Source organism: Chiloscyllium plagiosum, chromosome 9 (genome assembly GCF_004010195.1).
Source record: "Chiloscyllium plagiosum isolate BGI_BamShark_2017 chromosome 9, ASM401019v2, whole genome shotgun sequence".
Classification (NCBI taxonomy): domain Eukaryota; kingdom Metazoa; phylum Chordata; class Chondrichthyes; order Orectolobiformes; family Hemiscylliidae; genus Chiloscyllium; species Chiloscyllium plagiosum.
The window spans coordinates 70,557,203-70,580,128 of record NC_057718.1 but is presented as its reverse complement, the minus strand read 5'-3'; the positions used below and the strand labels follow the sequence as shown (position 1 = coordinate 70,580,128).

General features: G+C 41.5%; 1 protein-coding gene across 4 annotated transcripts in view; it reads right to left on the bottom strand.

Moving 5' to 3' along the window:
* ezrb (ezrin b) overlaps positions 1–22,926 on the bottom strand; it is a 126,426-nt gene that overhangs the window by 46,922 nt on the left and 56,578 nt on the right. For all 4 annotated transcript variants that reach the window (XM_043696174.1, XM_043696171.1, XM_043696173.1 and 1 more), the window contains one exon: positions 5,134–5,229. In XM_043696174.1, the coding sequence (XP_043552109.1) occupies positions 5,134–5,229 (96 nt within the window). The remainder of the gene's footprint in view (positions 1–5,133; positions 5,230–22,926) is intronic.

Genomic DNA, 22,926 nt, shown 5'->3' with positions numbered 1-22,926 from the left:
GGAGGCTGGTACAATTGCAACATTTAAGAGGTATTTGGATGGGTATATGAATAGGAAGGGTTTGGAGGGATATGGGCCGGGTGCTGGCAGGTGGGACTAGATTGGATTGGGATATCTGGTTGGCATGAACGTGTTGGACTGAAGGGTCTGTTTCCATGCTGTACATCTCTATGACTCTATACTGAGTAAAGAATAACTTCATAGTTAAAGGTTCCTCATGGAAGCATGATCATATGAAGAACTGCACATTCAAATTAAGTGACAAAGTTGGATCTGAAATTAGTACGACAACCCCACATCAAGGTAACCAAGTCAAAGCCAACCAAGTTAATAAGGATGCATAGGGGAAAATAGATTAAAGGGGGAAGCTGGTAAAGACATACAAAAAAAATTCTTAAAGGTATATTCAATGGAGAAAAAAAAAACAAGAAAGAAAGATGAACATATCATAAATTGAGCAAAGTCAAGGGTAGGATGAAATTTTAGAAACTAGCAAAGCATGAATGAGAAATAAATCCAGAGTTATGGGTCAGATGTTCAAAAGAAGGAGACTTTCATAAGTAACACTAGAAAATGCACAAATCCCAATTTCCTGCTCTGGTGCCATATCTTTATCCTGATGTTTTACCCCCCTTGCTTTTCTTCTGCTTTCATTTATAATCCAAACTGTTTAGTTTCCTTTACACCTTCAAGCGGTTTCATTTGTAACTGAATTTTAACCATTTGTAAAGCGTCAGATGGGATTCCGGCATGCAAATGTTGCATGATTACCAGAATTCCTTTCTCCTTTCCTCACAGACTCAGGCAACCCCAACTGCTTGTTTACCAATTCTAAAAACCACCTTGCTCACTTTCTGTAAATCTCCTGAAGTGACTTTTAAAGCCATAGTACTATCACATCTTCAGTTCCCTCCTGTACTTCCTGTATTTAGCCACAATTGAAGCTTTTCCTTTCAGACTTGCTAAAAATCCTATTTTTCTTTTTCCAGCCCTGAATCCAGGGTTCTCTGACCTTATTGCTCCTACATTTCCCTTTAAAGGTTGCACATTGGACCTGTACACATCCCAGCTCCACCCCTAGGAAACTCTTACTGATAAGCATATCTTACTGGTAAGCACAAGGCACACCCGGTTTAAACCAACCAAATGCAATACTTGAAATTAAAAGAAAACAAATCTCACCACTCACTGCCTTTGAGTCCAACAACCTTAAATCCAACCTATAAAGTGAGATTTTTTAATTCAAGCCAAGAGCCCCTAGTGTGTGTTATGGATCAGACCAAACCCCCTCAAAATATTAAGAGGATAGCTTAGATCTTTACTTTTTCTTATTTTAAATGCAAGTGCTAGATGTGTTCCAGACGCAATTTGATTGTTGTTTCAAGACTGATACAAACTCTATTGAACAGCATCCCACCCACTCTACCATATCCCGTAACCTCACACTTACCATGGCTAATCCACCTAGCCTAGGACTTCCTTGGATACCAAGAGGCGAGTTAGCACAGCCAATCAACCTAACCTACGCATCTATGATCTTTGGAGGAAAAGCACGGGGGAAAAAAAAATGTTCAAACTCTACAAAGGCACAGTGATTCAAGGGTGGAATCAATCCCAGGTACCTGTTACTGTGAGGCAACAATGCTAACCACTGAGCTATCATAATATTTTCAAACAACATTAGAGGATGAGGACTTGGCTTTCTAGGAGAATTTCAAAGTTTGTAGTTCAAACAAACAAATGGAATTACAAAAGGAAATAAAAAGTTAAAATCAACATAAACATTGATGTAATAGTACATTAGTTTCTCTCCACCTCCACCACCACCTCCCCCCCCCCCCCCCCCCGGTGATACGTTGCACGATCTACTATGGAAGTCCAAAACCGCAGACAGGGGCAAGCCCATTTATTTAAAATGGGAAACATACCTTTCCGGCAGCCTCCTGATTCCAGAAGGTTCCAGATATGTTCGGGCCACGGGAAACCACAGGTAACTGAAACCGCGGAAAAATTATGCAGCTTCGGAAGGTATTTAAGGAAGTACCAAACAGAAGGAAACAATTGAAATAGAAGTAATGGCATGAATGAATAAATTGACTTGAATGACAGCAATCAAAAAAAAAATGGTGGCAGTGATTTCCCCCCCTTCCCCGATTGGAAAATAGTTTGCATTTGCATGGACACCAAATGCTCGATCTACCAATGGTCAATACTGGGCTCATTAAATCTCCCTTTTTCTTAACTTTGCCATAAGAGTAGCAAACACATGAACAAACGAAAAACAAAGCTTTAAAACTGTATGAAAGTTGACAAAGCAGTAAACTGAGTGAAGATAATTACCAGATTACATGATGACAAAAGATTGTGAACGTAACAGCAGATGGAGGTTAACCAAATAGAAGTTACATGTAATGAACTTTGAAGGGACTAATGTGGAAAGATGGCACCCTATAAAATGGCAGCATTTTGAAGTGTCTCTCTCTTCTGATCTGTATTGTTGCTCCTATCATAAATCTTTAAAGGTTGCATAAGCAATAGCAAGACTGGTTTGGAGGGAAATGAGTCTGGGTGGGTTACTCTTCGAAGGGTCAGGTGTGGACTTCTTGGGCCGAATGGCAGCATTTTGAAGTGTCTCTCTCTTCTGATCTGTATTGTTGCTCCTATCATAAATCTTTAAAGGTTGCATAAGCAATAGCAAGACTGGTTTGAAAAAATATGTTATGCAGTTTACAAATTGTAAACAAAATCAAATTGCTGGAAAAAAACTTGATCTGGCAGCATCAGTGAAGAGAAAGCAGGATTTACATTGATCCTGTGACCCCTCTTCAGAGCTGATTGTGGCTGGGAAAAGTTGGCATACATGCTAGAGAAGGTGCGCACGTGCTTGTGGCAATTAGGGGATTCAGTGATAAGTAGAGATGAAGCTCAGAGAGAAAACCAGTTGAGCTAAGGAATGGATAAAAGGTCAGCCTGGGATAATGGATTGCTGCTAATGGTGACCATTAGTGGCTGACAATGGATTGTTTATGCTCGCAGTCCACATGATGGCAGTGCCTGGTTCTACCGAGGATGTGGGAGAAAGTGCACAGGCACCAAGTTGTAGGGCCCTATATTTGAGTCAAGAAGGTTGCGGAGTTCCCAAGTAGAAAAATAAGATAAAAGCAAATTACTGCAGATGTTGGAATCTGAAACCAAAGAGAAAATGCTGGAAAATCTCAGCAGGTCTGGCAGCATCTGCAAGGAGAGAAAAGAGCTGACATTTCAAGTCTAACTGACCCTTTGTCAAAGCTGAAAAATAAGATGCTGTTCTTTCAGCTTGCACAGAGCTTTGCTGAAGCACTTATCAAGCCCAAGACAGGAATATTGGTCAGGAAACATGGTGCTGCATTGAAATGGTAGGCAACCAGAAGCTCAGTCTTCTTGCAAAGATTTGTTTTATATCACCTTTAAAAACTTACTCCCTTTTACCAAAAGTCAAACAGAATGCAATCCAGATAAATGACGTAGGATGCAATTGGACAGGACAAACAAGGGCTCTGGAAAGCACCATGTGGTGCATTTCTGTAACAAGTACTAATACAGTTTTACTAAGGGAGTATGGTAGCTGTCTGTGAGGAGGAGAAATGTGCACACAAATATTTGAAGTTAGTGTGAAACATAAGCTCTTGGCTTTATAGAAGCACAGTACAAAGTTATGCTAAACCTTTCCAAAAATATATTTTAGATTTAAGTTACTGTGCTGCATTCAATTCTAGGCACATTTTAAGAATGATTTCATTGCCTGAGAAAGGGGACAGAAGAGATGGACTAGGACAGTACTAGGGATGGCAAAGCCCAGTTGGAGAGACTTGATGCAGCTGTTCAAGATCAATACACAAGATGGATTTTCAATTAGGCAGCTTTAAATTGAATATTGGTTTAAATTATATTGTCAGAAGTGGTTCACAAAGTTGAATTTTGATCTTTAAAGAAAATGATCAACACAATTTTAACTCCTTTTAAACATTTTAAAATTAAAGAATGCAATTAATGCAATATGCTGTTGTCGTAAACATTAAAACGCCAAGCATCTATTTGGTCACAACACTCTACACAAATCAGCATGACAGCCGTGTGACAATTCAGAGGACTTCGTGACATACAGTTTTTTCCAACCATGATCTAGGATCTAAAAGAGGCAGTGGGAGCAGAATCAAGAACTTGATAAAAAGTTGAAGGAAAATTTACAAAGTTTGAGGATATTGTAGAAATGGTACTCAGTGGACAAATCTTTCAGATTGCTGGCACAGGAACAACAGGCTAAATAATTAGCTTCTTTTCTGCACCGACGAAAAATAGCAAAGCTTTGTTAGCATATGGAATACTCACCACAGGAAAGTTATGGTACAACCAGGGGTAACAGACTGAATATTATTGGATTGTTTTAGCAACAAGCTAATGTGCATAGAACTGGGTGATTGATCACGTGCGTCAATGCAAGACTTTCATGGTTATATCCCTCAATCAGCAACTATATTTTAGTCGAATTAACCCAAAAGCAAGGAGGTTGAGAACTTTGAAAAATATTTATAAACTGAAAACTTGAGTAATGAACAAGTTTTTCCTCTTGATTTCTATGCTTTAAATATAGAAAGCAAGTGGCCAGCTTCTTTCAATAGCTGTGAATCTGGAAAAACACAGTAGTCTTAGATGCTGTCTAACCTGCTGTGCTTTTCCAGCTTCACACTGACATACTTTGGTTTCCAGCATTTGTAGTCCTGACCGTCTCCAGCTTCTTTCAATTTGCACAATTCAGTTTACCACCAATATTGCAAACACAAAGTTTACATTACACCTGGTACTCTGGACCTGAAAAATCCACATCCACAATGACAACCATTCCTTGGCATGCAAAAGCCAACATCATACTTTGTATGAAAGTACTAAACTGTAACATCCTGTAGAAGAGCATTAAATCACATTCTACTTTGATGGCAAAAACAAGGAGGGTAGTTTTGAATAAGTTACTTTTATCCCTGCCATTGAGAAAAGAAAAATGAAATTAAAATTAGATGGGGGGGGAACCCCAAGATCACCTGCTTGAAATGAAAAAGAACTACTCTGATCATAATCAAGACTTAAAAGTGCATTTACCTTTTTCTCAAGCTTTAACCAGTTGGGATATCCTTTGTTGTCTATATACTGGAGTCCAAAATACCAGATCTCTCGTAGGCCAACTGTTTTAACTACCTGTAGAGAAAAAAAAAGTATAAAACATCAATTTTAAGCCTGCAGGATTATTTGAGTTGTTCACAGGAGTCTTTTCGAACTATATATTACATTCAGCTTTGAGCTTTCCATGGGATAGGAAAACAGCATCAGAACAAAAGTTCACAACTGAAACTTGGAGTAGAAGAGTAATGATTGTAACAAGGGTCAGCCAGGTGAACCTCAAAATGAGTTTCCTGATTAGGGTAGTTAACCTGGTTCTGTTAGAGGACTATTAGAGGTTTTGTCCTCTCGGAGCTGGCTCCAAGGAAGCCAGGCCAGTGTCAAGTACCATGCATGTGTACATAAAGTGTTACTTGGTGAAGGGTACTGGGCTCTGTGGAGTTATTTCCATTGGAACCTAATTAAATGGAATCAACCAATTTTGAAGCAAAATGTGTTATTGGGCTGATAGACAGCCTAAAGCAACAGTGCTTTTGAAGACTCCTTTAATAAATATCAATATTGCACTCAGTTTTATGTAGGCAGTAAGGGAATAAATAAATTGGTTTGGCAGAGGAATGTCTTCATCAAGACCACCGAAGATGGAAAGGCTGTGCATTGCTGCTTGGAAATATTTTATATCCCAGCCCTTTGTTAGCTATGGTTCAATGGAAAAACAAACAAGCAGTCTCAACGGATTCAAAATTAAAATGTTGATTTGTCTGCAAAAGGCAATCCTCTGGTCTGAAAAACAATTATTTACTACAGCTGTTTTTGTCCTTCGTATACAGCCTCTCTCATTAAAAAGTTTGCCAGCTTTGTTGGCCTCCCCATTCACCACAGGGTACACAATTAAAAAGGAGACAAGGCCAGGTTTTTTTTTAAAAACTAAACGCTTGGCACAGAAATAAAATATTAGATTGAAATAAGGTCAGTGTACATGGTTACAATGAGAATTCGTATCTCTTTAATTTAGTGGTCTATATTTAATCATGCTGATTCTATAGATGTTTTCTTAGAATCCCTACAGTGTGGAAACAGGCCCTGAGGCCCAAGAAGCCCGCAACCACCCTCTGATGAGTTATCCCACCCAAACCCATTCCCCTACCTGATTACTCCATATTTACCCCTGACTAATGCACCTAACCTACAGCTTCTTGAAAGCTATGGGCAATTTAGCAAGGCCAATACTTCTGGGAGGAAACCAAAGCACCCAGAGGAAATCCACACACACACACACACACACACGAGAAGAATAGACAAACCCCACACAGACAGTCACCCAAGGTTGGGATCGAACCCAGGTCCTTGGAGCTGTGAGGCAGCAGTGCTAACCACTGAGCTACCGTGCCGCCCCAAGTACAGTTAGTTTCTTGTAAGATACATAATGCAGTTTATTAGCAGCACTGCATATATAAAAAAAGCGTTTAAATACATCTGGTTATCTTGGATGCTATTACTATTGGCATCATGATGACACTCTTTGATAAATAAGATGTCATCTGCAGTCAATGGTATAATGTACAATAAGATACAGCAATCTTAACATTGTTTGATGTCACATAGCCAGATGCTTAACTTTTATGGTTTGGAATGGAGGAGAATGTTGGGCCAAGTTAAAATTGAACTAAATACATCCAGTGTAGATCAACAGCACGCCCTGTCCCACAGAAACCCCACTCCAAGGTGCAAAGAATACAAGACCAGACAGGAATGTAATGGATTTGGTTTATGAATTTTAAGAAAGCATTTGTTAAAAGTACCACTAATATGATGGTTAACAATACAAGCTTTTGGGGAAAAGAATAAGAGGGAAGAAACATTAACATTATTGAAGCTTCTAAAATTTATTTGAAGGAATTTTAAGTAACTTAAAGATTGTTCTGTGTGAACTTCATATTCAGTTTTAGTGGTTCAACACATCACACAATGGTAAAAATGGCTAAGAAGAAATATTTGGGCAGCACGATGGTACTGTGGCTAGCTCTGCCTCACAGCATCAGAAACCCAGGTTTGATTCAAACCTCGAGTGATAGCATGTGTGGAGTTTGCATGTTCTCCTATTTCTACATGGTTTTCTCTCTCAATTCAGAGATGTGTCTATCAGATGGATTGGCTATACTAAATTCCCTTAGTATCCAGGGATATGCAGGGTTACATGAACAAAGAGAAGATGAAGCAAACATTTTCCTCACCAAGATGGGATTTGATTTTTCTGTAGCCAAGTTGTCTAAGAAATTGCAGTACTATGAAATATGTTGAAATTAATAACATCCTAGACTCATCATGACTAACAGTGAAATTTCACTGAGGGTTCTTATAGTCCATTAAAGGAAGCTGTTGCCAAGAAATATTTGCAGATTATACTCTTAATTAAAAAACTTGGCATGGTGGGCATGATTTAAATTAAGATAAATGACTTTTACAAGAAAAGTCTATAGGAGACTTAAAGAACAACCAAGATTTTGACCAAAGGAACTTGACATGGAAGAAGGTGCAATGTTGAGACCACAGTCATGGAAATGGCAGAAAGGACAGTTGCAACTTTCAAGGGAGATATTTTCCTGAGCTGGCAGGGAGACCGACTGGATATCACAAGACTCAGGCCAGGTCAGCCAAGCTAGGTTTCAAAGTCATAAATGTAGATGCTACCATGGCAGCCATCAACCATGCCAAACTGCCTTATTGTAAGATCTAGGAACTGGAAATATTGACACACCAAGCCATAGTAAGAGTCTATGTTGCAGTCATGTGCCAGCTGAGGTCATGAAAAATCTAAAACTAGTTCAGGATGTTTTCAAAAATCAATGCTTTCTATCCTACATGTACAATAGGTTTTTTTGAGGGAATGATTTTTTTTTTTTTAAGAATAATCAGAGAATAGAAGTTCTGTAAAGTAGAAAATTTCATGAAGTGAATCTAGAGTCTAATGCTTGCATTCCAATTGTTACCGTAAAGGAGAGAGCACTGGTTTGGGCCCATTCAGTCCTCAGTTATGCAAGTACAATGGAGTTGGACAATAGCTGGAGATACATCCACATTTAAGGAGGACTAGAAGGATGAACTCAGCCAATGATGTGAGCATAAGAGGTACAGTTAGTAAGTTTGCAGATGACACCAAACTTGGAGGGGTAGTGGACAGCGAAGAGAGTTACCAGATGGGCCAATGGGCTGAGAAGTGGCAGATGGAGTTTAATTCAGATAAGTGTGAGGCATTGCATTTTGGGAAAGCACATCTTAGCAGGACTTATACACTTAATGGTAAGGTCCTAGGGAGTGTTGCTAAACAAAGAGACCTTGGAGTGCAGGTTCATAGCTCCTTGAAAGTGGAGTCACAGGTAGATAGGATAGTGAAGGCAGTGTATGCTTTCCTTTATTGGACAACGTATAGAGTACAGGAGTTGGGAGGTCATGTTGCGGCTGTACAGGACATTGGTCAGGCCACTGTTGGAATATTGCGTGCAATTCTGGTCTCCTTCCTATCGGAAAGATGTTGTGAAACTTGAAAGGGTTCAGAAAAGATTTACAAGGATGTTGCCAGGGTTGGAGGATCTGAACTACAGGGAGAGGCTGAACAGGCTCGGGCTGTTTTCCCTGGAGCGTCGGAGGCTGAGGGGTGACCTTATAGAGGTTTACAAAATTGTGAGGGGCATGGATAGGATAAATAGACAAAGTCAGAGAGACCTAAGGGGCAACGTTTTCACACAGAGAATAGTATGTGTTTGGAATGAGCTGCCAGAGGAAGTGGAGGAGGCTGATACAATTGCAACATTTAAGAGGCATTTGGATGGGTATATGAATAGGAAGGGTTTGGAGGGATATGGGCCAGATGCTGGCAGGTGGCACACATTTGGGTTGGGATATCTGGTCGGCATGGACGGGTTGGACCGAAGGGTCTGATTCCATGCTGTACATCTCTATGACTCGATTACTCTCGAAAGATCAAAGAACAAGATAGCACAGGAAAGGCAACATGCAGTTTGGGTCACGGGGATCCACTTGTTCTGGTCTCGGGTAACACAGATATGATTAAATGTTTGGGCAGTATTGACACAAGTTGTTCTAAATTACAGAGGTCACTGATGTGTGGGTAGAAACATAGCAGTGGAGAGAATTAGCGGAATTCAATATTTGCAACCATTCCCAGGTTCAATAACGCAGCTCTGAAGAACTTAAGGAAGCAGTTTACTGATTGAAGCTGAGCTCAGCTTCAGAAACTTTTACCTGAGCAAAAATTTATTTCCACATTAAGCTTGTGTTCTTTGAATAAGAAATAAAATGTAAAATTTCAGATTCAGCCAAGTCACTGAGGGCACATTCTACAATTGTTACAATACAGCATTATCCTCGTCAACCAGTTTGTAGCTTTCAACACAACTATTCACAGCATTATCTTCATTATCCATCTTGATGAAACGACATTCAGTTAGACCTAGATTTAACTATCCAGTTATGGTCAGAATATCCTCAACAATGGCATCTCTCGATGCCATCAGTTAATTGAGAATTATCCAGAGGATCTCTTGTTGCCTCTTGTGCCAGCATGGGGTCAACCTATACATTGTAAATTAACTGCAGCCAGCTGTCTCTCTCCACGATCATCTCGCAGTCATTTGATTGGCTCACATTCCATTTGTTTCCTTGACTAGCTGAAATAGACAGTTCCCAAGTTATTGTCTTATTGATCCTAAGGTAACTTTCTGATCAACCAACCTCTCTCCTCTGTCAAGCCTATCTTCATGTAATATTGATTAGATTAGATTACTTAGTGTGGAAACAGGCCCTTTGGCCCAACAAGTCCACACCGACCCACCGAAGCGTAACCCACCATACCCATTCTCCTACATATACCCCTTCACATAACACTACGGGCAATTTAGCATGGCCAATTCACCTAACCTGCACATTTTTGGATTGTGGGAGGAAACCGGAGCACCCGGAGGAAACCCACGCAGACACGGGGAGAATGTGCAAACTCCACACAGTCAGTCAGTCGCCTGAGGCGGGAATTGTACCCGGGTCTCTGGCGCTGTGAGGCAGCAGTGCTAACCACTGTGCCTTAGCTCATTTCTTTCCAAAACTCTCAAGTCTCAGGACTTGACTATTTAGATTAGATAATATTAGATTCCCTACAGTATGGAAACAGGCCCTTTAGCCCAACAAGTCCACACCAACCCTCCGAACACTAACCCATCCAGACCCAATTCCCTCTGACTAATGCACCTAACACTATGGGCAATTTAGAAATAAATTTGAATAAATTTTAAATAAATTCTGGCCACTTTATCTTTCCATGCTATGTGTACATAAACTCTGGACTGATGCTAACTTGCCAAAAGACTTGCGCATTCATTACCTGCTCTCTGACCTACATTTAACTCAGGTACAATAGCAGCTGCAGGATAAAAACTTCTCCTTGAATAGAAATCACTCTTGCTGGTTCTGCAGCAGGAGAGTCGACTCATCACCCTTACAGGCAGCACAACTTCAGAGCTGTGAGTTGATACTAATCACCAAGTTATCCATGAAGTACTTTACATACACAAATGACATGCAGTGTCTGAAAAAAAATTAGGGAAAAAATTTTGATGTCAACAGGATGGCAAAAGAAAAGCATTCAAATTTGTTCACGATACATAATGGATAGTTAGGGAATATATATCCCCTGGACTTCCTTATGAATATGGTGCACCAAAAAAATGGAATTATTTTATAGAAAATGATTTGGAGACGCCGGTGTTGGACTAGGGTGTACAAAGTTAAAAATCACAACACCAGGTTATAGTCCAACAGGTTTAATTGGAAGCGCTAGCTTTTGGAGCGCTGCTCCTTCATCAGGTGATTGTGGAGTACTCCACAAAGTCTAAGACTAGGTTTGACAGTCAGCAATGCTGAGAGCAAAATAAAAGCTATTGAAAACAAAAGGAACTACCAAGACAAATAGGAAGATGCCAATAGGTTAATTAAGATGTAGACTAGAGGCAGTTAAAAACGGTTCCCTTTGTGACATTCATCGCTTATCTATTTCACCTCTATTTTAAGCTTCCAGATCCCTTTTGAAACTGCTTTGCTTAGTTCTAGTTTCCCCTCCAGCAATAGCATTCTTTCACCATTCTTGTCAACTTCAAGCAGGATCATGTTTGTAAGTGTCCCTTCATCCCATGAATCAGTCAGGTATACCTTCTTTAAACTGTTTGCGATGTACTCAGGTCTTCTCTTAATAAGAGAGAGCCACTTCAATTATAATTACAAAAACAAAATATACAATCATATTCTATTTCATACTCAGTCATACAGCTTAGAAAAAAAAAGGTCCTTTAGCCTCCTATGTATACACCAAATAGACATCAAACTATACTAATCACCTTCACTCACACTTTATCTTAAGTGTTCATCCAGATGCTTCTTAAAACATTCAGTACCTGCCTCCACTACCCCCTCAGGCAGCACATTCTATATTTCTACCGTCTTGTAGATGAAATGAAAAAAGGTTTCCTCAGACCTCCACTAAAATTACTTAATCCTCACCTTCCAAAGTTTGCCCTATAGTTTTGGAATCCTCTCCCCATGGCAGACCTGTCTCATGACCCAACCTATACATGCCTCAATTTTGAGGATTTTGACTAGATATTACCTCCGCCTCCTCTGCTCCAGGAAAACAAACCTAACCTCTCCTCATAACACGATCTTTTCAACTCAGCCAGCATCCTGGCGAACCTCCCCTGCACCCTCCCCAGTACAATCACATCCTTTCAATATGATGGCGCACACAGCATTCCATCTGAGATTGAACCAATGTTCTATCAAGGTGCAACAGGACCTGCTGCTATATTTTATGCTCCAGCTAGTGAAGGAAAACATCTGCATGCTTTTATCACCCTACCAACCTGTGCTGACACCTTTAGGGATCTACTGGAGGAGCAACCCAGGATGAATAGAATTGGATTAATCATCAAGAACAAACTGGTCAACTGACTCTCAGCAGCAACTATTATGTCAGGATTCTCCATTGAGAAATTGCCATGGAAATGGCTGCCTCCACTCCACGCTTTGATGCCATGAGCCCAAAAGGAAGCTTCCTAAAGATGATAAAAATCACCATTGAATACTTGAGCACCAGGGTTGGAAAGGACAATTCTGGAAAGGACTAGAGAACAAAGCAGTGAGGAATTGCAACTGCAACAGGACTCTCCTGCTTACCACATGTGTGGAACATCAGCCAGTCATCACCAACACTGTCCTGCCAAAAAGACAAGTTCAAGATTTCTTGGAGTCCTCCACAATCAAAACTACTGGCACAAAATTGACTTAACCAAAGCAACAACAGTGCAGATGACCACTGGCCAGACCACTGGTTCATCAACCTTTTAGTGCCCATCAAATACCACTAAAAGCAGCTAAAGAAACAGTTGAGAAAAATCTCAAGGTTGAGTGGCTTCAAGAGCGAACATCCAATGTCTTCACCAAAATCTCCATCGTAACAGAGCATAGGAAACCTGGAAAGAGCTGAAGATAGCCATCATATCATACTGTGAAGAAACCATCAGCTAAGACAAGGACGCTCTAAGACTGGTTTGAAAAGAATGATCTCAAAGACCTCACTGACAAGAGGAAAGCTTTCCATCCTGGAAAAAACATTGCCAGTGAGGCAGAGGAGAACTCCTGAAACAAAAGGTGGAATTATGAAGGAGAACGAGAGAAATCCAGAATAAAATACAATACCGAGAAGGCTAAAAGGAGTTGTAACTCTTTGCTGACAAGAACACCTGGAATTTCTTCAGTGCTAAGGAAATATACAGACTCAACATCCTTGGCCTCAAACTGATATGCAGTAAGGATGGAAGCTTTTTGTGGGGGAAAAGCATCAGCCTCCAAAACAGAAGGAACACTTAATATAATTTCTAAACTACAATACAATCGTTGACAAGAACATGTCTGGGGAAATCCCTCAACTCTCCAATGGTGGTCTTGGACTCCCCTCTAGCATGGTGGAAGTTGAAACTGCCATTAAATACACAAGAAGATTGGAAAAGCCATAGGAATAAATGGGATATTTTTAAACTTGGGACATCAGGACTTACTGAACACCTCCATCAACTGTACCTGAAAATCTGGGACAAAGAAGAAAGCCAAGCTGATCTCAGGGATGCTGCCATTGCCAAGAAAGGAGGCAAAGTGGATTGTGGGAACTGTCAAGGGATCTCTCTACTTTCCATTGCCCAAATCCTTGCTAGTCTCCTAGTCTGAGGAAATTCTGCTTGAAAGTCAATGTGGCTTCCAATCAAACCACAGATATGATTTTCACTGCTTAGCTACTCCAAAGGAATACCAGGATCAACACCATCCATGCTACATGGCCTCCAATTTGACAGAGCTAAATCAAAAAAAAAAAGGGCTAATGACAGCACTGTCAAATGCTGGCTGTCCCCAGTCAAATTCAATCAGATCCCGTCTCATCCACAGCCAGATGACAGCAATGGTCCTCACAGACAGCAATATCACAATTCTGATGTTGAGTCAGGAGGTCAAGCAGAAAGGAGTCATCACCCCACCCTTTTCTCCATCTTCATTGCCACCATTCGTCATCTTGTCAAGATGAAACTTCTAGTGGTGTAGTCACTCTCCAGGATTAATGAAAAACTTTCAACCTTAACTAGTTAAAATCCAAGAAGAAAATGACACCAACGTCACTCAACTTCAGTAGCCAGGAAATGTCAACTCTGTTCTCAAATCTTCAAGCCTCACTTAATGATTACATGGAAGCATACTGGTCAGTCTCAGCCTCAATCTTAAGACAACTCCTTTACCAACCTCACCCCAGTCAAATTTTGCCTCATCTATCCATTAAAGATCAATGGAAAATCCTCCCAAAACATGGAACATGCCCCTTACTTGGGAAGCTAAGGCTGACATCAATGCAGAGATTTAATGAGGCATCCATTTATGAGCACTTTCTTTGGATGCCCAAAGGATGAAAGTCTTTGCCAAACATGACCTTGGTACTGATACCAAGATCCTTGTGTATAAGGCAGTCATTATCCTGACTCTTCTATATGGCTCTGAAACTTAGAAAACATATGGACAACACCTTAAGGCCCTTGGGAAGTACCACGAATACTGTTGAGACAGATTCTCTACATTCGTTGGGCGAACAAAACATACTAACGTCAACATTCTTGAAGCAGCTATCAGCATTGAAGTGAATCATCTGAAGCAAATTCTGCTAGGCCAGCCATACATTTAGGTTGCTAGAGTTTCAATTGCCAAAACAAATCATCTTCATCCAACTCCAGGTACTCAAACAAGAGGACAAAGGAAGCACTTCAAAACTCCCTGAAGGCTTCTCAAGAAATGCAACTTAAATATCAATGCATGGAACATGCTCGGAGGAAACCCCTGTACGAAAGGGCACAATTCTTTCACAACACCCATTAGAAAGAGGAAGCATGGAAAAGGGACCAGAGAAAGGAATGCCAATAATCTCAAGGCCAAGGGCCACATTTGCCTCCCAAAAACACCTGCCTACATGTGTGGTTGAAGATGTTGCTCTAGAATGGAGCTCATCAGCTGTGGAAGGATCCACAGAACCCATGATTAGTGACAATTTCTAGATGGATAATCATACTCGTTAGCCAATGATTGCTAATGAATATTATTAAGTAAGACATGATACAAAAAGAGTAAGATCCTGCAACACGATTGGAGCGAGAAATGGTAGACTGAAGACGACGAGTAATAAAGTTGTAATCTCCAGATTGCTTTTGGTGCCTCATGCTTCTTATAGGAATAGCAAATGTCACATGAATGCCTGGTTAAAAGGGTTATGTAGGAGGGAGTTTTTGCCTTTTGGATCACTGGCATATTTATGGTGGAGGTGGGGCCTGTACAAGCTGGGCTGGTGAACTGGAATGGGCCAATATCTTGGCTGGAACAGTTTCTCCTGCTGTTGAAGAGATTTAATTACTTTGGGAGGGGATGGTGCACAGAGTAGAGGCAACGTCAGGATCAAAGACCATTCAGATGTAGGACACATAGTAGGACAGTCTAGCAAGTGGAAGAGACCTAGGCATGATAAAGGCATGTGGAAGTAAGAGCTGAACTGCATCTATTTTAATGCTTGGAGCCTGACTGGTAAGACTAACGTTAAACATTGATCTGTATATTGTTGCAATCAAATGAGACATAGTTGAAGGGCAGGCTAGCACCTCAAACTTTCCAGGGTATAAAAGCTCAGGTGTGATTGGTTAGTTGGGGGTGGATATGGATGAGAGAAAAGGTAGTGGAGGCACTGCATTATTGATTAAAAAGGAAACCATCAATGATGTGAGAGATGATGTCCTAACAGGCTCTGCGGATGAGGCAGTGCTCGAAGCAGCTTAGAAAGAAAGCAAAAAAAAGCATTCAATTGCTTTGTTGGTATTATACTGCTGGCCTTCCAGAAGGAATGAAAGGAGCAAATATGTACGCAAATCACAAGTAGTGAGACAAACTCTTAGGGGAAATTCAAATGCACCAACATTATCTAGGATTGCTTTAGTGTGAAAGAATAAGATGGGCTGGAATTTTTAAAGTGCAATCACAAGAGCTTTTTGTGCCTGTATATAGATAGACCTAATTTTAGGGGAATGAACCAGTCAAGTGAGTGAGCATTTTGGGGAGTTTCAAAGTCATTATGAAAGGGCTAAGAATAGATATGAAAAGCACAGCGCTGCGCTTTTCCAGCAACACATTTTCAGCTCTGATCTCCAGCATCTGCAGACCTCACTTTCTCCTCTAAGAATAGATATATAGGATCTGGCAAACAGATCGGGAGCAGCTATTTGCAAGCAAGTCTACATTTGGAAAAGCAAGGTGTTCCTCTAAGAGCCAAGGTGTTCCTCTAAGAGCGAAGGGCAAGAGTAGCAAGTGCGGGAAACCTTAGATGTCAGGGGATAGACAGTTTGATAAAGGAGGAAGAAATGTTTGGTACAGTACTTAAAACAGCATAGCCTTCAGGAGGATGAGGGGTGCTTAAAAGGAGGATGGCAAAAAGAGGTGATGTAATACCCTTGGCACATAGGGTTAAGGAAAATGCCTTGGGGTTTAGCAAGTATATTGAGTCAAAGATGATTACCAAGGGGACTATTACAAACTAAAGGGGCAAACTGAGCATGGATGTGGGTGAGGTCTTAAATAAATATTTCTTATCTGTATTCACGAAGTAGGAAGACATTGAAGCTGGGGATTTCAGTTGGTGTATTGAGATCCTGGAATATGTTAAGATTAATAAAATATATTAGATGACCTAGCAGGCAAATAAAAAAGTGAATAAATCCAAAAGGCCTGAGAAGATGCATCCCTGCTGCAACAAGAGGCAAGGGAGTAGCTTGCTGAGGTGCTGAGCTTGCCGAGATATTTAATACTTTGCTGGCCATAGGTGAAGTGCCAGATGGCTGAAGGCTGGCTATTTAGTACCTTTGTTCAGGACGGACAGCAGGCTTATGCCAGGTCATTACAGACCTGGTAGTATGACAGTTACAGGGGAATTATTGGAAGAGATTTTGAGAGACAGGATAGTCAGCATGGTTTTGTTAGAGGGAGATTTTGCTTGACAAGTTTTTTTGATAAGGTGATTAAATATTTTGATAAGGGCAGTGCATTTGATGTCTACATGGACTTCATTAAGGCTTTTGAAAAGGTCCCACATGGAAGGCTGGGCCAAAAAGAAAAGGTAGAGCCCATGGGACCCAAGACAAGTTGGCAAAGTGGATGTAAAACTGGTTTGCAAATAGAAGGCAAAAGGCTGATGGATGCAGCTGGTTTGTGTGAATGTAAGTCTAACTAGTGATGTACGACAGGGATCAGTGCTAGTATCCTTGTTTATGATGATCATTAATGACTTGAATGGGATTATACCCTCTATAGTCAAAGTTTGCAGAAGACACAGCTTGGCGATGTTGTTGAAAGTGAGGAGGATTGTCTCAGACAACAGAATGTAGAACATTGCAGTGCAGTACAGGCACTTTGGCCCTTGATGTCACGCTAACCTGTGAAACCAATCTGAAGCCCATCTAACCTACACTATTTCATCATCATCCATACGGTTATCCAATGACCATTTAAATGCCTTTAATGACGACAAATCTATTATTGTTGTAGGCAGGGCATTCCACATCCCTACAGAACCTACCTCTGACATCTGTCCAATATCTATTACCCCTCAATTTTAAGCAAGGTCCCTTTGTGCTAACCGTCACCAAAGGAAAAAAAGGCTCTCACTGTGCATCCTACCTCACCCTCTGATTATCTGATGTTTCAATTAAGTCACCTCTCAACCTCCTTCTCTCTTACAAAAACAGCCTCAAATCCTCATAAGGCCTTCCCTCCATACTATGTAACATCCTGGTAAGCGTGGCAGGATGGAGAATGGGTAACTGTCACACACACAAAAGGTGAGGTAAGTAATCCAGCAGACCCCAACCCCAAGGCCATTCCAATAGCCAATCGGTACTCTGTGCTGAATTCTGGTGATGGTGATAATGCCTTAAGGAATTGCAGCAAACCAAAACCTGCAGTATCACAGGATGCTCAACTGCACCAACCAGGTAGAAAAAGGCTGTTAGGACTGTAGTGATAAGTGAGGGTGGTTTGGGGGTGTGGAAGGGAGACAACCATCAGTTGTGTTACACATTGGTATCAATGACCTAGGTTAAAAACGAGGCATGGTGATCCAGAGAGCTAAACTTGGAGAAATTAGGAGCTAGATGGAAAACTAGGTTCTCAAAAAAGGTAGTAATCTCCTGATTGTTACTTGCGCCATCTGGCGAGGCTAGGAATTGGTAGATTTGGTAGCTGGGAAGTGGGGTAGGAGGGGGCTTTAGATTTCTGAATAATTGGGTCAGTTTCTAGGAAAGATGGGACCTGTTGAAGAGAGACGGTCTTCGCCCAGTGTAGCAAAACCACCTGCAAGAATATTGGTGTCATCACTGTTGGGTGGACTTTAAACTAGTTTGGCAGAGGAATGGGAACCTAAGGCTCTGAGTTAGCAAGAGTGGGTGAGAGCTTGAGAAAAGAATTAAGATAGTACATAAAAAGCAAGAAGCAGCTGAGCAATGTAGCATTAAGAGGAGTGGAAACCAGGTAGTGACAGAAAAGTGAGAATGTTTAAGGACAATGAATCTTAATTCTACCAGAAGAAGCTAAAAAGGAATTAAAATGAGCATAAGGGCACTTTACTGGAATGCTTGTAGCATTTAAAACAAAGCAAATGAGTTGACAGTACAAATCACAAAGCAGTTCTAATATTTAAGGAACACATCAGGATGGCAGTGAGAGATGACATTGATTCCTTACAGATTAGATTAGATTCTCTTAGTGTGGAAACAGGCCCTTCGGCCCAACCAGTCCACACCGACCCTCCAAAGAGCAACCCACCAAGACCCATTGCCCTGACTAATCCACCTAACACTACAGGCAATTTAGAATAGCCAATTCACCTAACCTGTACATCTTTGGATTGTGAGAGGAAACCCACACAGACACAGAATGTGCAAACTCCACACAGACAGTTGCCAGAGGCAGGAATTGAACCCAGGTCCCTGGCACTGAGAGACAGCAGTGCTAACCACTGAGCCACCATGCCACCCTCTACAGAACTATGTGGGTGGAAATTAGAAATAATAAAAAGGAGAAAATGTCATCGATAGATGTAGTCTATAGGCCACCAAATACCACGGTGGAACAGGCAATAAAAGAAAACAATTGATGTGAAAATGGTACAACAATTATTATGGGGAATTTTAATCTACATATTGATTGGTCAAAACAAGGTCAGTCAAGGCAGCCTTGAGGAGAAGTTCCTCGAGAATGTATCCACGATAGGTTCCATTACCCATTGTTCGAGGAACCTACGAGGGAATAAGCTATCCTAGATCTGGTCCCGTATAAAAAAGTGACAGGAATAATTAATGTCTCAGTTAAGGACCTTCTCTGAAGGAGCAATAACAGTAGGGTTGAATTTAAAATACAGATGGTGGGAGAGAAGCAAAAATCCAATACCAATGTTTTGCGCTTAAACAGAGGAGACTACAGTGGGATGGTTTGGGGGTGGGGCATAGGTGGGTTGCGCTTCGACGGGTCAGTGTGGACTTGTTGGGCCGAAGGGCCTGTTTCCACCCTGTAAGTAATCTAATCTAATCAAATCTAAAAAAAAACTTTCAAAATTTTTCATTGTTCAGCAAAAATATTCTACCACTGAAAAAGGAAAGACTAGGAAAGGGATAATTAGCCATAGATAACTAAAGGAAAGAAAAGGAGGGTATAAAATTGGAAGCAAATACAGAGTTGCAAAGATGAGTAGAAACTAAAGGATTGGGAAATCTTTAAGTGGTAAAAAGGAAAGCCACACAAAAAAAAACACTAAAGAAAGGCAAGATGGATTGAGGGTAAATTAGCTCATAATATAAAAACAGATAGCAAAAATGTTTATAAATATATAAAGCCAAAAATAGAGGCTAAGATAAACATTGGTCCTTTAGAGGATTTGAAGGCGCATTTAATAATGGATGTGAGGAAATGGCTGATGCATTGAACAGGTGTTTTGTATCAGTCTTCACATTTGAAGACAATAAACATGCCAATAATTGGTGACAAGGAGGCTATGGAAGGTGAGGACAGAGGATCGATCATTGTCACTAATCAGGTAACGTTAGGCAAGCTAATGAGACTAAAGACAGACATCGCCTGGCCCTGATGAAATGCAGGTAAAAACAATGACTGCAGATGCTGGAAACCAGATTCTGGATCAGTGGTGCTGGAAGAGCACAACAATTCAGGCTGCCTGTCCTCGGATGCTGCCTGAATTGCTGTGCTCTTCCAGCACCACTGATTCAGAACCTGATGAAATGCATCCCAGGGTAGGGGAAAATAGCAAATGCGCTCATGGTAATTCACTAAATTTGATGGACTTTGGGGGCAGTTACAGCAGATTGGAAACTAGCAAGCAACACCACTGTTTAGAAAAATGGAGGTAGACAAAAGATAAGCTAACAGTTCTATAGTTAACCTAATTTTTGTAGTGGGGAAAATGCGTGAATCTATTAAGGAATAAATAGTGAGACATTCAGACAAACTATTCAAGCAGCACTGGTTCATGAAAAGATTGGTCACGTTGAACTAATTTATTCAAATTCTTTGAGGACATTATGAGTGCAGTGGACAATGGGAACCAGTGGATGGGGTGTTTTGTGGATTTTCAGAAAGAATTCAACTAAGTCCTGCACACAAGGCTGCTGTGTAAGACACAGCATTTCAGGTAATGTATAAGGATGTATAGAGGATTGGTTAACAGCACAAGAGTGGGGACAAACAGGTGCTTTTCTATATGGAGCTGAGTGTTTGGGCTGCAATTGTTTACAATTTAGAGATGATTTGGAGTTGTGGATCAAGTGTAATGTGTCAAAATTCACAGATGACACTAAAATGAGTAGTCCAGTGAAGTGTACAGAGGACATTGAAAGTCTGCAGTAGAATTATAGAATGGGTCTGGCAGATGGAGTACAAATTCAATAAATGGGAGGTCATCCACTTTGGTTGGAATAAACAGCAAAATGGAATATAAAGTGGTAAAAAAAAAATTACAGCATGCTGCTGTGCAGAGGGACCGGTAAAAAGAAATTACAGCATGCTGCTGTGCAGAGGGACCTGGGTGTCCTTGTGCATGAATCACACAACATTATCTGTGCCTGCAGATCAATTAAGGAGGCAAATGGAATACTGTCCTTCATTGCTAGAGGGCAAGAGTTTAAAAACAAGGTGGTTACGCTGCAGCTAGTGAAATCACACCTGGAATATTGCATACAGTTTTGATCTCCTTACTTGAAAAAGGATATATTAGCACTGGAAGGGGTGTTGAAGAGATCACTACGTTGATTCTGGAATGGGGATAGTTGGCTTATGAGGAGAGAGAGTAGACTGGGACTATACACATTGGAATTTAGAATGGTGGGGAAGCTTGTAGAAACTTATAATTATGAAGAGAATAGATAAGATAGAAACAGAGAGGTTGTTTCCACTACCAGGTGAAACTAGAACTAAGGGTCACAGCCTCAAAAATAAAAAGGGGGAGCGGATTTAGGAATGAGTTGAGGAGAAACTTCTTCTCCCAAAAGGTTGTGAATCTGTGGAATTCTCTATCCAGTAAAGCAACTGAAGTTATGTTGTTGAATGTATTTAAGGCAAAAGGTAGACAGAGTTTTGAATAGTAAAGGAATTGAAGATTATAGTGAGCAGGTGGGTAAGTGGAGTGAGTCCACAAAAAGATCAACCAAGAACCTGTTGAACAGCAAAGCAGCCTCAAGGGGCCAGATGGCCTATTCCTTTTCACATCTTCCAGCGGTTGGCCACAGCCTAAAATTGATACACCTAACGATTTGAGAATATTTGTAGCTCAGGTTGATGACATGCAAGGGTCAAGAGAGTGTGGTGCTGGAAAAACACAGCTCAGGCAGCATCCAAGGAGCAGGAAAATTGACGTTTCAGGCAAAAGCCCTTCATCAGGCATGAGGCTGGGAGCCTCGGGTGGAAACGGGAGGACGGTGGGGCTGGGGGAGAACGGTATTGGAGAGTACAATAGGTGGGGTTAAAAGGTGATAGGTTGTAAGGAAGATAGACAGATGGGACAGGTCATGAAGGCGGTGCTAAGCTGGAAGGTTGGAACTGGGATAAGGTGGGGCAGGGGGGGGAAAGAAAAATGATGAAACTGGTGAAATCCACATTGATATCAGAGTTGGAGTCCCGAAGCAGAGGATGAGGCATTCTTCCTCCAGGCATTGGGTGATAAGGAGTGGCAGTGGAGGCGGCCCAGGACCTGCATGCCCTCAGCAAAGCAGGAGGGGAAGTTGATGTGTTCAGCCACGGGCTGGTGGAGTTGGTTGGTCCGGGTGTTTTAGAGACATTCGTTGAAACGCTCGGTGAGTAGGTATCCTATCTCCTCAACGCAGAGGAGACTGCATCAGCAGCAATGGATACAGTAAGTGAGATGTATGGAAGTGCAGGTGAAACTTTGATGGCTTCTTTGGGGCTTAGGATGAAGTTGGGGTGGGGGGGCGTGGACCTGACGATGCAGTTGTGGAGGGAACTTAACTTCTGTCTTTATGGAAAGCAGGTGGGGTGGGGAGGGAAATATCTCTGGTGCTGGAGTAGGTTGTGGAAATGGTGGAGGATGATAAAGAGGACAAAGGATGATGGTGAGGAGTAGGGGGTTCTGTCATCGCGGTTGGAGGGGTGGGGGTTCAAGGGCAGAAGTGTAGGAAGTGGATGAGATGCGCTGGAGGGTATCAACCCCCACGTGGGAGGGGAAATTGGTCTTTAAAGAAGGAGGCCATCTGGCGTGTTCTGTGGTGGAACAGGTCCTCCTGGGAGCAGATGCGGTGGAGGTAGAGGAATTGGGAATAAAGGATAGCATTTTTGCAGGAGGTTGGGTAATCCACTGTGGGGAGAAAGTGAGGTCTGCAGATGCTGGAGATCAGAGCCGGAGATGTGTTGCTGGAAAAGCGCAGTAGGTCAGGTAGCATCCAGGGAACAGGAGAATCGATGTTTTGGGCATAAGCCCTTCTTCAGGAATGAGGAAAGTTTGTCCAGCAGGCTAAGATAAAAGGTAGGAGGGAGGGACTTGGGGGAGGGGCGTCGGAAATGTGATAGGTGGAAAGAGGTCAAGGTGAGGGTGATAGGTCAGACGGGGGTGGGGGCGGAGAGGTC